We start from the raw sequence: 12,001 nt of genomic DNA, 5'->3' as shown, positions 1-12,001 counted from the left end.
TAAAATAAATAATTTTTTAAAGGTTTTATTTATTTATTTGAGAGAGAGACTGAGCATGAGCAGGGGGGAGGGGCAGAGAGAGAGTGAGCAGCAGACTGTCCACTGAGCAGGAAATCTGATGTGGGGCTCGATCCCAGAATACTGGGATTGTAACCTGAGCTGAAGGCAGACGCTTAACCAACTGAGCCCTTTAGGCACTCCTAAAATAAATAAGTCTTTAAAAAAAAAAAAAAAAGGATCACTGCTCTAGATCCATAAGGAACTTATTTAGAAAATTTCTTTAATGCTTATGTAGAATGCCAGCTTCAAGGATTATTGGAAAAGTACTAGAATCTTCCCTTTCTTTTTTCAGGTCTCGTGGGAATGCTCTCTATTTTGTTGTTGCCTTGGAAATGTCTTGGCAATTTGGACCAAAATCAGTCTTGATATGCTCTAAGGCATATGTCTTAACTACATGGTTGGCTTTTAAATTCTTACCTCTGTAGGGATCTTTTTCAAAGGTGCTCAGCTATTTCTGCTAGCTGTTGCATTCTTATATGAATTTCCATTGGAATAAATTTTTTAAATCTCTGTCCAGATCCACAAAGCATCTTTGTTCTTTGAGGGCAGGAATTCTGTGCATATAGTACTATGTGCATGCCTCTTGAATGATGAATGTGATTTGATATTGTGAGGATTCAAGTGGGCCCCATGGTATATTGGTCTGCATTCTGGAGTTTGATATTATGGGGATTTGTGGGAAGATTCTGGAGAATAAGGAAATGATCACTTGTCTTCTTTTAGACCTACTGGGATGGTGATGCTCGCCTCTTGAAGGAAGGTGTATTCTGCTCTCATCACTTTCCATGATCATTTGTTGGTGTGGAATGCCTTTAAATTTTGGTCTTTAAGGTTTTTGCTGAGGAGTATCAATTGATAGATAAACCCAAGGACCAATGAGTATGCAGAGAAGTTTCAACTAGTTCTTAACCGCAAAAGTCTACCTGATTCAACGTGATAAGACCGCTCCATTAAGAGTAAGTAGAAACTGATGGGTTGTGTACATGTTAGACTGGGTTTACATAATAGGAAGTCTCTGGTATGGAAATAACCTAAACATTTCCTAGATCCATAATTATCCCACCACACAGAAAAATTGAGGTTTACTTTCGGGGATTTCTCACCAAGTTTGGTCTCTTCCTAATGTTAAACATTAAGGTCGTATTTGTAGCATATTTCATAGGTCCTAAAATTAGGAATATAGAAAGAGCAGTGTCTTAACTGTAGTCCACAGTATCCAGAAGCAGGCCTGGCCCATAGCACTCAGGGAAGGTCCACATGGTTAAGTTAATTCAGCTACTTGCTTCTGCTAACAGTTTCTCAGAAGTCTGTTTTTTTGTTTTTAATATTTTCATTTATTTATTTGACAGAGTTCACAAGTAGACAGAGAGGCAGGCAAAGGAGGAGGGGAAGCAGGCTCCCTGCTGAGCAGAGAGCCCAATGTGGGGCTCGATCCCAGGACCCTGGGATCATGACCTGAGCTGAAGGCAGAGGCTTTAACCCACTGAGCCACCCAGGCATCCCCAGGAGTCCGTTTTATTGGACCAGTGTATATTCAAACCTGCCTTTTTTTTCACTCCCTAAGTGGAAACAGTTTTTCCTCATGTATTGAAGTAACTTCCAATTTGTATTATCCTGAAATATATAACCTTATTTTAAATTTCCTTTTTTGGTGATAACAAAAGAAATTACAAATTCTGAAACTGATAGCTCTGTTTGAGGCAATCTATGATAGTTATGCCTTCTTTTATATGGTTTAGTCTTTTTTATGAGGAAAATCGTAGACAAAATTGGAAGCATAGTGTATTTGCATTAATAGAGTAACACTATGCTCTGAGGATTTCAGGTTACTAAAATCTACAGAGTGGAATGATTTGAAAGCTAGGATGTGGGAGTTAAAAGGGACCTCAAACTGTGTACTAGTTTATTTTTAAGATTTTATTTTAATTCAATTAGCCAACATATAGTACATCATTAGTGTTTGATGTAGTGTTCGGTGATTCGTTAGTTGCATGTAACACCCAGTGCTCATCACAACACGTGCCCTCCTTAATGTCCATCACCCACTTACCCCATTTCCCCACCCACCTCCCCTTCACCAACCATTTATTTCCTGGAGCCAAGGGTCCATTATGGTTTGTCTCCCTCTCTGGTTTCTTCCCATTCAGTTTTCTCTCCCTTCCCCTATGCTCCTCTGTGCTATTTCTTATATTCCACATATGAGTGAAACCATGTGATAATTGTCTGTCTCTGACTTATTTCACTTAGCATAATCCTCTCTAGTTCATTCCACAGCGATTTAAATGTGAGTATTCAGCCCTTCTGATGGCTGAGTAATATTCCACTGTATGTATGAACCACACCTTCTGTATTCATTCATCTGTTGAAGGGCATCTTGGCTCCTTCCACAGTTTGGCTATTGTGGACATTGCTGCTATGAACATTGGGGTGCAGGTGTCCCTTTTTTTCACTACATCTCTCTCTTGGGGGCAAATACCTGGTAATGCAAATGCTGGGTCGTAGGGTAGCTCTATTTTAACTTCTTGAGGAACCTCCATCCTGTTTTCCAGAGTGGCTATACCAGCTTGTATTCCCCATTATTCCCCTTATTTTAGAGATGAGGAAACAAGTCCCAGGGTCACTCAGTTTAGCAGCAGAATCATAATGTTGCAATCAGACCTCTGTTTTTCTTTTACCGTAAGTGGAGACATGTACCTATAGAACGCACGTCATCAGGAAGATAATAAATGAAAATACCTTGAGTCAAAACTTTAAGTCTTTCTGAAGGTTTCTAATTTAAGTAGGCTCTCTGCCAGGCCCTAGATTAGGACTGCATTTTCTTCTGATTGAGATCATCTCAATCATCCTGATTGAGAGTTCCTATAGCACTTTGTTCCAGAGTAGAACTGAACCAAGGGGATCTTAGATTTCTCCTTGTGCACGCAGCCCAGCCCATTCATACATTTGGTATTTGTCGTGATGGCAGGCACCGTGCTAAATCTGTTTCTTGTGAAGTCAGACTTAGGATGAGTCTGGCCCTGCCTCTTACTAGAAGGTTACTTCAGCTGTTTCAGTTTCTTAATCTATAAAATAATAATAACTATGTTATAGAATTGTACTGAGGATGAAATGAGTCAATATATACAAAACATTTAGCAGGGTGCCTGGCAACTCATAAATGCTCAAAATATTAACTTGTATTGTTGCATATAAATTGAGAGAGCAAGTTTTCTTCTACATTTTCTCCTTATTTCTAGGAAAAAATGAGATCAACATATTTAGACTTTAGATCGTATGTGTTTATTTATTTTTAAGTCTACCTGTTCTGGTTAAAATGATGTCATGGCCAAGTCATGCCCAGGCATCAAAAGTTAACTTCATTTGCTCAGTATCCTACAAATTGAATGCATGTGAATGATAGCCAGTTCCACCCAGCAGTGAGGACCTTGATCTTTTACTATAACCCTATTTAGCCTAAAATCTTTAAAGATTCCTATGGTCTTTGGGATAGATTAGCACAGGGATCTTGCCTCTGCTTTTCTTTCTGCAGGCCTTACAGCTTGTTACCCGCCTGTGCTTTATGTTTCTCTCAATGTTCCTACAGTTCTTGTCACAGCTTCCCAACTCTGGAACTTAGCACATTCTGTTTCTTTTACCTGGGGTGCCTGTTACCCTTCTCTCAATTTCTCCGCTGCATGTACGTGCGTGCATGCACACACACAAACACACACACACTAAGTGTCTTTTTTGTCTCCACAATACCTGATGTGCATTTATCAGAATATATGCCGCAGTTTTGCCAGTTTGTGTCTCCCTGCTAGACTGAGCTCCATGGGGTCAGAAACTTTTTCTTTCTCTCGCCAGCAGCTAGCCCAATGCCAGGCGCAAAATGAGCATCCAAACAAGGAGTGACTGAATGATGCAAAACCACCTTCGGTAAGTTGGTGGTTGAATCAGGTTATAGTGGGTTTATATTTGTATGAGATCTGACTTGGGTCTAATCCAAAGAACGTGTGTGAAAATGCATCCTGCTAGCAGGTTCATGCTGGCAAGGCGGCCAGCCGCTAAACTGCAGGCGCGTCAGAAACCGCAGTGAGCCTGAGACCGCGGGAGCACTCTGGGATTCCCAGCTCGATCTGTACCAGTTCTCGGTTGGGCCGGAAAGCCGAAAGAGACGCCTGCAACAGCTGTTTCTGTGAGACTTGGGGGCCACGGTGTTGAGTTCAGTGGACGTGGCAATGCAGGTACAGTTTGTGTATCGGCTTCCTTTTCTGCGGAGCTGGGGGCCAAACTGAGGCATGGGCTGGATGTGCTATAGCAGAAAGACTTGAGGGGGGCACTGGAAGGAGAGGGGTTGTAAGGCAGCAATCAGAATCCTGACATTGTAAAATCAGTCTCCTGGAATTTAACTGCCTGTGTGTGAATCTGTCTCTGCTACTCCTCTTACCAGCTGTGTGACTTTGGACAACTTCCATAATTCCCTGAGCCTTAGTTTTTCCATCTGTAAACTGGAGGTCTAGTTCATCTACTGCAGACTAGGTCTAGAGAACCTGTGTCGAGGGGTCTTAATGAAGTTGAAATAAGTGTTAGCTACTATAGTATAGTCTGTTGACAGGCTGTGAACAGGACAGATTGTGAGAAGGTCCCTGAGCTCAGAGACCATGCCCGTCTTACTCACTGTTGCGTCTCCAGCACTTGGCACGTAAACACAGGCTGTGTAGCAGATGGTTGTTGAATTACTAAATGAGGGTGGCCAGGGCAGAATTTTTTAGAGATCTCTCAGTATTGTGGCTTTTCCTAGAATATCTTTCAGACAAGGCCATTTCGATTGCACTTTGTGATGCCTGGGCTCTGAGTTTTCTCAGCATGTTCTGTGCCACATCAACTCTACTAAGGAAACAGTGTAAGTCCTAGTGGGTCTCCTGCGAGGAAGGGGCTGGTACCACGTCCACATCGGAATCCCCCAAGACAACGCCAGCAATACATCAGAAAATGAAGTTTCTATCTGAACATTTATTCCACAGTCATAGAAACTGAAGATGGAAAAGACCTGAGAACATCTAGTCCATCCACATGGTTGTACGAGAAAAGTGGCTGGAGCAAAACAGCCTGTTCACTTCATGCTCACGAGACAGCATTTCCGCTCTTCCTGGACTGGAGCGATTGCACACACGTTAAAATGAAGACACAAAGCAAACACTCTACAAACCTTAAGAAAATACTTCTAAGTACATTGTTTTCATAAAACGATTGGGAACTAAACTAAAAAGAGTGAGGGACTCCTGCATTAGGTGGGTGGCATAGGTGGGTGAAGAAAGGAGTAACAACGGTGTAGCTAGTGGGGTGGTTTTGATGACAAAAACACAAGTTCTTTCCATGACTGGTTGGATTTTCTGGTTTTACTTATCAAAAATGAGTGGGAGGAAGAGAGGCTCTAAAGCAGTTTCTTTCCCCTTCATTCTTCTACCACACCAAGGAAGTGCTTATTAGCTCCAACGCCCTACTAGGCCCAGGGCCAACACCGAGAAGCCCACTGCCCCGATGTCGCTGGGTTTCACTAGGCAGTTGCTTGACTGACCACTTCTCTGGTGGGCACGGAAGCAGCAGCTCCTGCATGGGGTTTGTGCAACAGCAAGATCCATGAGTAATGGAGTCACCTCCAGGCACATTAAAGACCTCAACTGATTGTGTTCCTGTGGCCACCTCACTTGTCTGTCCCATTTTTCCAACTCGTCTTTAATTGTTGGAGGCATCCCCTTGCTGCTCCTCTAACTTGAGGCGTCCGTACTCTGGGGCCCTTATGTACAAGACGCACGTAGCCTGTTTCTGCTCACCCCGCCATATTTTATTATGTGCTTCCTGTGCCAGGAACGTCCCCCTGGAAAACGGGGTGGGGTGCGCGACACAATTGGGTTGTCCAGCTGCCCAGCACCAGAGCTTGGAAAAGAATGGACCTTCCTGATCTCCTGAGAGAGGAGCCCAGAAGAGGCGGTGAGGGAGCGGCCCTTCCCTCTTTGTTCCCCACTAAACCACCACCTTCCACCCAAAGACTTGGACCTCTGTGGTTTTTGAGCCCGAGGGGAGCTGAAAGGACAAGTGGAGCAGAACAGAAAGTTTTCGAAGGACCCACCATTTCATGAACTCTTTTTATAAAACACAACACACTGTTTCACACACTGCAAAACACTGTTCAGTTGCTACCAGTAACGACAACCACTGCCACCTGAGACTGCTTCGGTCCACCACAAGCAACTCGGCGGTTTCTCTTCATCCAGAAAACGGAGGCATTTCAAGCGACGCTGCCAGCAGCAAGCCTGCTTCGGCTCCCGCTGCTGCGGGCCACACCCTGGCCACGATTTTGGGGGAGGAGCTCCTCGGAAGATCGGGCTGGCTGCTTCCGGGGCAGGCAGGGCTGCCTGGCGGGTCACCCCTGCTCAGCACGCCGCAGGAGAGAAGCTTAAGGTAAACCCGATATACAAAAATCCAAACTTACAAAACAGATACATTAAGGGGTAGTTAATTGCATTACAAAAGGATTCTTTACTTTACAAAAGAATTCACCTCTGGGTTCCTTTAAATAGCCAGCTTCTCGAGTACAGTCAGGAGGAGCTGTGATAGAAAAGTGCCCCGTGTACGTTAGGAGCTTGGCTGTCCGGTCGAGGGCTTCGCCTGTACCTCAGTACCTCAGGCCGCGCAGAGCAGGCCGGCAGAGCACTCAGCGGCTGCAGAGGGGACGTGGCTGCGAGGCATCGTCTTCCAAAGGCAGCTGCAGATCTAGGTCGGGGCCTGGGGGAGAACACGGGAGGACAGGGCATTTCAAAGCAGGATTGTCCTTTCTGTTTCCAGGGCTCCCCCTGTTCCCTCACTGTTCCATCTGCAAGGTTGAGGAAGTCTAACTAGAAGCTTCTCGCCTCCCCCATCAGTCTCTCTGGGCCTCCATCCACCCTAGGGTTCTCAGACAATTAAACCAAAGTGTGAGCTCATTCAGCTGAAGGTGTTGTCTTTCCCTGGGAGACTGGGTAGCTCCTGGTGGAAATGCAGGGGAAATTTTGTGACTGCGGAGCAGCCGTCACAGAACACAGTGGTTGGGACAGTGCCGTGGATTCATGGTGGGCATCCCAAGGGATGAGGCCAGAGCAGAGTAAGTGATAATTGAGGAAGTCTTGTCCTCAGTGGTTTTCAGGGGTGGGAGTGGCTGTACGGAAGGTGAATCAGCAGGTGTGTGCTAACATGTTAAAACCTATCAAAAAGCTCGTAACTTCTCCCCAGGCCTGGAGCAGCCGTTCTTCTAGAGCAGTGTTTCTTGAAGAGTAATTTTTGGATCACATGTGTCCGCCATCTGGGGTAGCTGGTTAACAGGCTTCTGAGCCAGATGCCCCACCTCGTGCCATCTTCTGGGGAAAAAGGCCCTGACAGTGAGCATTCTAATGGGTTTCTAGATGCTTCCCATCTACACTAGCCCTGGGAACTGCTGTTCCATAGTTCCCTATGACTTTTCCCTCCTGCATGCATGTCCACACCATTGCGCCCAGGACAGGGACGCCTGGGAGAGAATGGGAGGGGACCACACCTGGTCACAGCCCCTTGGGAAGGGGTAGGTGTGGGGACAGGAGGCTGGTGTGTAGTTAGCTGTATAGAGATGGACTGCACAGGGCACTATCCCAAACGTTAAAGCTTGTGGTGTTTGCAGGGGAGGTCTGCTTCAGGGATTCCCAAAGCTAAGAGGTAACTGCTGATCTGAAAAGGGGCTAGCATGTGGTCTGTAGAGCCTTTTCACTTAACCCACAGTGCCAGCTCGTAAGCCCTGGATGGGCAATGAGCAGGGGTAGTCCAGTGTCCTCTAAGGCCGCGTCCTTGCTCTACTTCGCTTTCCTTGACAAAAGGCACACTCTGTAGGCGAGAAGCTTAGTTAGATTAGAGTATAGTTCTATTCCTTCCTTAGCCAAATTGTTTTTCTGGCCCAGAGCTTTTGTCCTTCAAGATGGTGGACATTTTTAATGCCTCTTCTTCCTGTCCTCTGTTTTCGTTCACCACATCCCTGTCCCCTTTCACAGTGGCGCGTAAGCCCTTCCTACTAAATGTTGGTCAGGGTGGTGTCGGAGACACGGGACCCTCGTGCATGATCCAGTCAATCCCTGGTCCACTGTATGCTACTGAGTTGGCTTGGTTGTTCAGGTACCCACACCTCTGGCTCTTATCTGGCTCCTGGTTCAGAATGTAGGAACAATCTAGTTGTGGGAGTTGTTTCAAAAGCTACAACCCTGGATAATCCTGTTCTATCCTAAGATTAAAACCAGGTTTGAGTAACATTTTTCTCTCTCGTTGGTGAGAGTGCAGAGAAAGGGCTGAGACCCAGAACTACTAGCAGGCACCCCGTGAGGAGCCAGCTTTGCTGGGCCATTCGTAGATCGTTGCCACGGAGTTCACTCCTGACTAACTTACATTCCTGCTCTGAAAGACCCCCACCCTGCAGAGCTAGGGAGTCCGCTTGGGAAGAGCTATGGCTGATTTTTAGTCTAGGACCGGCAGACTTGACCTCTAAGAGAGACCTAGACCTCTGCTTCCCTACACTTTTGTCAGCAATTACAAAAGAGCAGTACAGAGTGTCTCAAGGGCTCAGAGGAAGGCCGGGAACCGGGAAGGGGAGCAGCACGGTCGGCTAGGACTCACAAGTCCGGTTCGTCCTTTGATACTCTTCCAGCTCCGTCTTCCTGCTCACAGCCAGCTGCAGCTCCTGCCGGATCACCTGAATCTGCTTCTCGAGCTCTGAGAGTTCCTGCATCACTGAGTTCCGAGCTCCATTTAGGGAGTCCGCCTTCCCATTTGTGGTCAGCGAGGCAGGGAGCTCTCTTCTCCTTGGAGGGAGCGGGATGTCCTGGTCGGTCCGGATGCTCGGCTGGTTTTGTCCTCCCTCATCACTAAAGATGTATTTTCGTCGGTTATCCTGACTCATACTGGAAGTATTCCACACCGTGAGCTGACGGGGTCCCACACTGGACCTAGGAAACAAAGACACTAGATTTACCTTCCATTCTGCGGCTCTCCAAGTGCTGCTCCCCAGCTGTGGGCCGTTTCAAACTGTGAATACAGAGCGGGATATGCATTCAGAGGACAGACTGCCTGCTGGAGTGGCACAGAGACAGAAAGAGCCATTAAAATTCTTCTCAACTGAAGTTCAAGTCTTCTGCTGCCCGAAAATTGGAATGGATGTATCATCTAGAGGGTTCTTTTCTGAAGAACCCTGGATGTCTTTCCACTCGCTTCCTGCCAGTGAGGCTCAGAGCGCAGCACTGCCTGGAAACATTCTCTGGCTACAAAATGGTGCTTTAGTAAAAGTGAGAACCTACTTATCCACCCGCTGGGCTCTACGCAGAAGCCGGCTGGTGCTATAAAATGGCTCATCCTCAGTCCCACAGGACTACCCTGAAGTTCACTACTTGAGTTTGAGGAGAATAAAAACACAAGCTGCAGGGTTCCGCAAAAAGTTTTCCATTATAGGGATGATTTTATGTGGGTCGAGAATGACAGCTCAGGTCTGGAGCTTAACGAAACCCCAGGAAAGCCTCAAATTCTTGCTGGAATAATGAAGGTCAATAGAAACATATTCACATCCTCTCCCAGGCTTGCATCAAACCAACTGCCCCCATTTCTGAGAGATGGCTGGCACACGGCCGGAGTTACCGCTGGGCAGGCACAAGAGAAGGGGGATCGTTCAGGTGCCTTAAAGAAGCTTGGACAGTCAGGTGCAGTGAGAAGAGTTTCTTGCTACAAGAACAGAAAAGAGTCCTAGCTCTAGCCCAGCCCTAGCCATAGCTGTGGATTTCTTCTAGCCTTGTTGGAAGAGGAGCAGGGTTATTACCACTTCTTCAATCCACCACAGGGCAAACCTACGTAGAAACACTCCATATATTAAGTCCTTGTGTTTCTGTTCCCATCCATGTAACTGACTCAAGACTTTATTTCTGGACTCTTTCTTTCCAGGAGAAGGGAAGGCGCAAAGGGAGGGCTAATAAAATCTTGGTTCAGTTATATGGCTGAGCACAGAAACACAAGGACTTGACAGGATGATTCGGTTGCATTTTGTCCTGTGGGTGTCTGCAGAAATGGCCATAATCCTTTGTTCCTCCTTTCCACCCATGTCCCTTGGTAATACGACTTTGCAGCTCACCTTTATCAAGGAGGAGTCAAGGGGAGAAAGTCTGGCTTTCCCTCCCCCTGGAATTTAGTCTGGTTTCCTGACTTATTTTGGCCCAACCAGCAGCCATGGCAGGTGGGCGTTCCACGCCCATCTTTAGAGAAGCCTCGTGCACGTCCTGAGGGTCCCTCTCAGAACCCTGCTTCTGCTGCTGCAACATGAACGAGTGCTGACGGTAACAGGGTAGAGAGAGTTCCCAGTCTTCCCAGTGGACCCAGCTTAAGCCTCTTAGGTGCCTTCCCCCTCCCCACAAGTTGGCTGCAGACATATGAGCAAATCTAGCCAAGACCAGCCGAGTCCGGCCCAGGCCAGTAAACTGCACTTGCTGTTGTTTAGAAAACAGTTCTTAATTTAGAAAATTAAGTTATTGAGATAATTTTCTCACATGGGAAAAATGAAGATACATGCCCCAAGCCATTAAAACACATGTTCCTAACTCCCCTGCAGCTCCTTTACACTTCTCAGAGTTTAAGTGGCATATAATGAGTGGCCGGGGGTGGGGGCCTGGGGGAGGGTGTCGCACCAGAGCACAGCTTTCCTGTGTCCTGGGCTCAGTAAGAGTCTAAAGAGAACCCACTTACAGCTCTGCTGGCTTCAAACGTGGGTCGGGGTGCAGTTATAATTTTACTTCAAGCTGTACAGTTCTTTTAAATTTTTTCCTCAAATCTCTTCCAACTGAGTTTGAAAAATTTTGATAGTCTTATTTGTGTGTGTTACATGATTTACAATTTTTGTGTATCTTGGGGCAAGGGAAAATGGGGGTGTATTGGAAACCCAGTGGGGTAAAGTAAAGACCAAACCTTACATGAAATCCCAGGTTGAATAAACCAAAGACTATGCTTAGTGTCTTGTAATATCTACTTTCTTCCTCTGCTTTAAATAGAAAAAGAGCAACATCTACTTTTGTATCATGGCCCAGAACTTTAAGCCTTTCCTCAAATCCACATGTTAATAATACTTTTTCATCTCTCTCTCTCTCTTTTTTTTTTTTAAGCTCAAAGAAATCTTTATTCTCCAGCAGGTGCACACACATCCACCATCGCTGGTCCTCAGGGCCACACTCATCTGCATTCACCCACTTATCTATTGTTTTATTCATTCTATAAATACGGAGCATGCTGGAGGAATGCCGAATTGTAGCAGACATAGGCATTTGCATAGATACTTTTCCAAAAAAAGAGGAAAAAAGAGTTTTCAACCAGGAGACCTAACTCTAGTAGCACAGGATGAGTCACAGGGTGAACCTGGGAATAGGGCATCTGCACATTTTCCTGGTATCCAGGCAACCACAGAAATTAGGTAAGTAGAGCTAGCAAGTCTGGTTTCCTCCACAGCTTTGTACAAATATCTGGGAATAGACTATAGAAGAATAAGCAGAAGCTGGATTCCATGACAGACTCAAGTTGCTAGCATAACAAGTGCCCGGTAATCAACATGTGGCTCTGGGCCACCTGTGAAAAGAAGATGACAGTGATGTCGGATTTGGTGTCTAATTGGAGGCCTCTTCAGTGTTCTGTTCTGTTTTCTATCGAACCTTCCTCAGCCTTAGTGTGTAAGGTGACCAGTGGGTGAACTGCGTTTGGCACTAAAAATGAGCAAAACGAGCTTCCACAGACCAATTCTGTAACCTTGGAGTTCAATACTCCATTGGAATCTTCAGAAGAGGCATGACAGCTGTGGGGCCTCAAATTCTCACTGCATTTGAAAGGTTACAGCTGGGTGCTGGGCAGAAGGGACGTGGCCCAGGAAGTGTGGGCCCAACATAGG

General features: G+C 46.1%; 1 protein-coding gene and 1 long non-coding RNA gene across 3 annotated transcripts in view; one reads left to right on the top strand and one right to left on the bottom strand.

The window, feature by feature from the left end:
* Positions 1-271: 271 nt before the first annotated feature.
* LOC122917395 lies at positions 272-5,073 on the top strand. The gene is made up of 4 exons (XR_006386388.1): positions 272-1,016; positions 3,904-3,975; positions 4,075-4,283; positions 4,841-5,073. It is a non-coding gene; the product is annotated as an uncharacterized LOC122917395 (long non-coding RNA).
* GRIN3A (glutamate ionotropic receptor NMDA type subunit 3A) overlaps positions 5,033-12,001 on the bottom strand; it is a 151,656-nt gene continuing 144,687 nt past the window's right edge. Inside the window, exons 9-10 of one of the 2 annotated variants that reach the window (XM_044265233.1) lie at positions 8,710-9,038; positions 5,033-6,825 (exon numbers count right to left, since the gene is read on the bottom strand). In XM_044265233.1, the coding sequence (XP_044121168.1) occupies positions 6,755-6,825; positions 8,710-9,038 (400 nt within the window). In that variant the 3' untranslated portion in view covers positions 5,033-6,754. Of the gene's footprint in view, positions 6,826-8,626; positions 9,039-12,001 lie in introns of those variants that run through there. The other variant, XM_044265234.1, reaches the window with a different exon arrangement.

This window comes from Neovison vison, chromosome 9, assembly GCF_020171115.1.
Source record: "Neovison vison isolate M4711 chromosome 9, ASM_NN_V1, whole genome shotgun sequence".
Taxonomy (NCBI): Eukaryota; Metazoa; Chordata; class Mammalia; order Carnivora; family Mustelidae; genus Neogale; species Neogale vison.
Note: the sequence above shows the minus strand (reverse complement) of the source record. Positions and strands in the feature narration are given on the sequence as shown.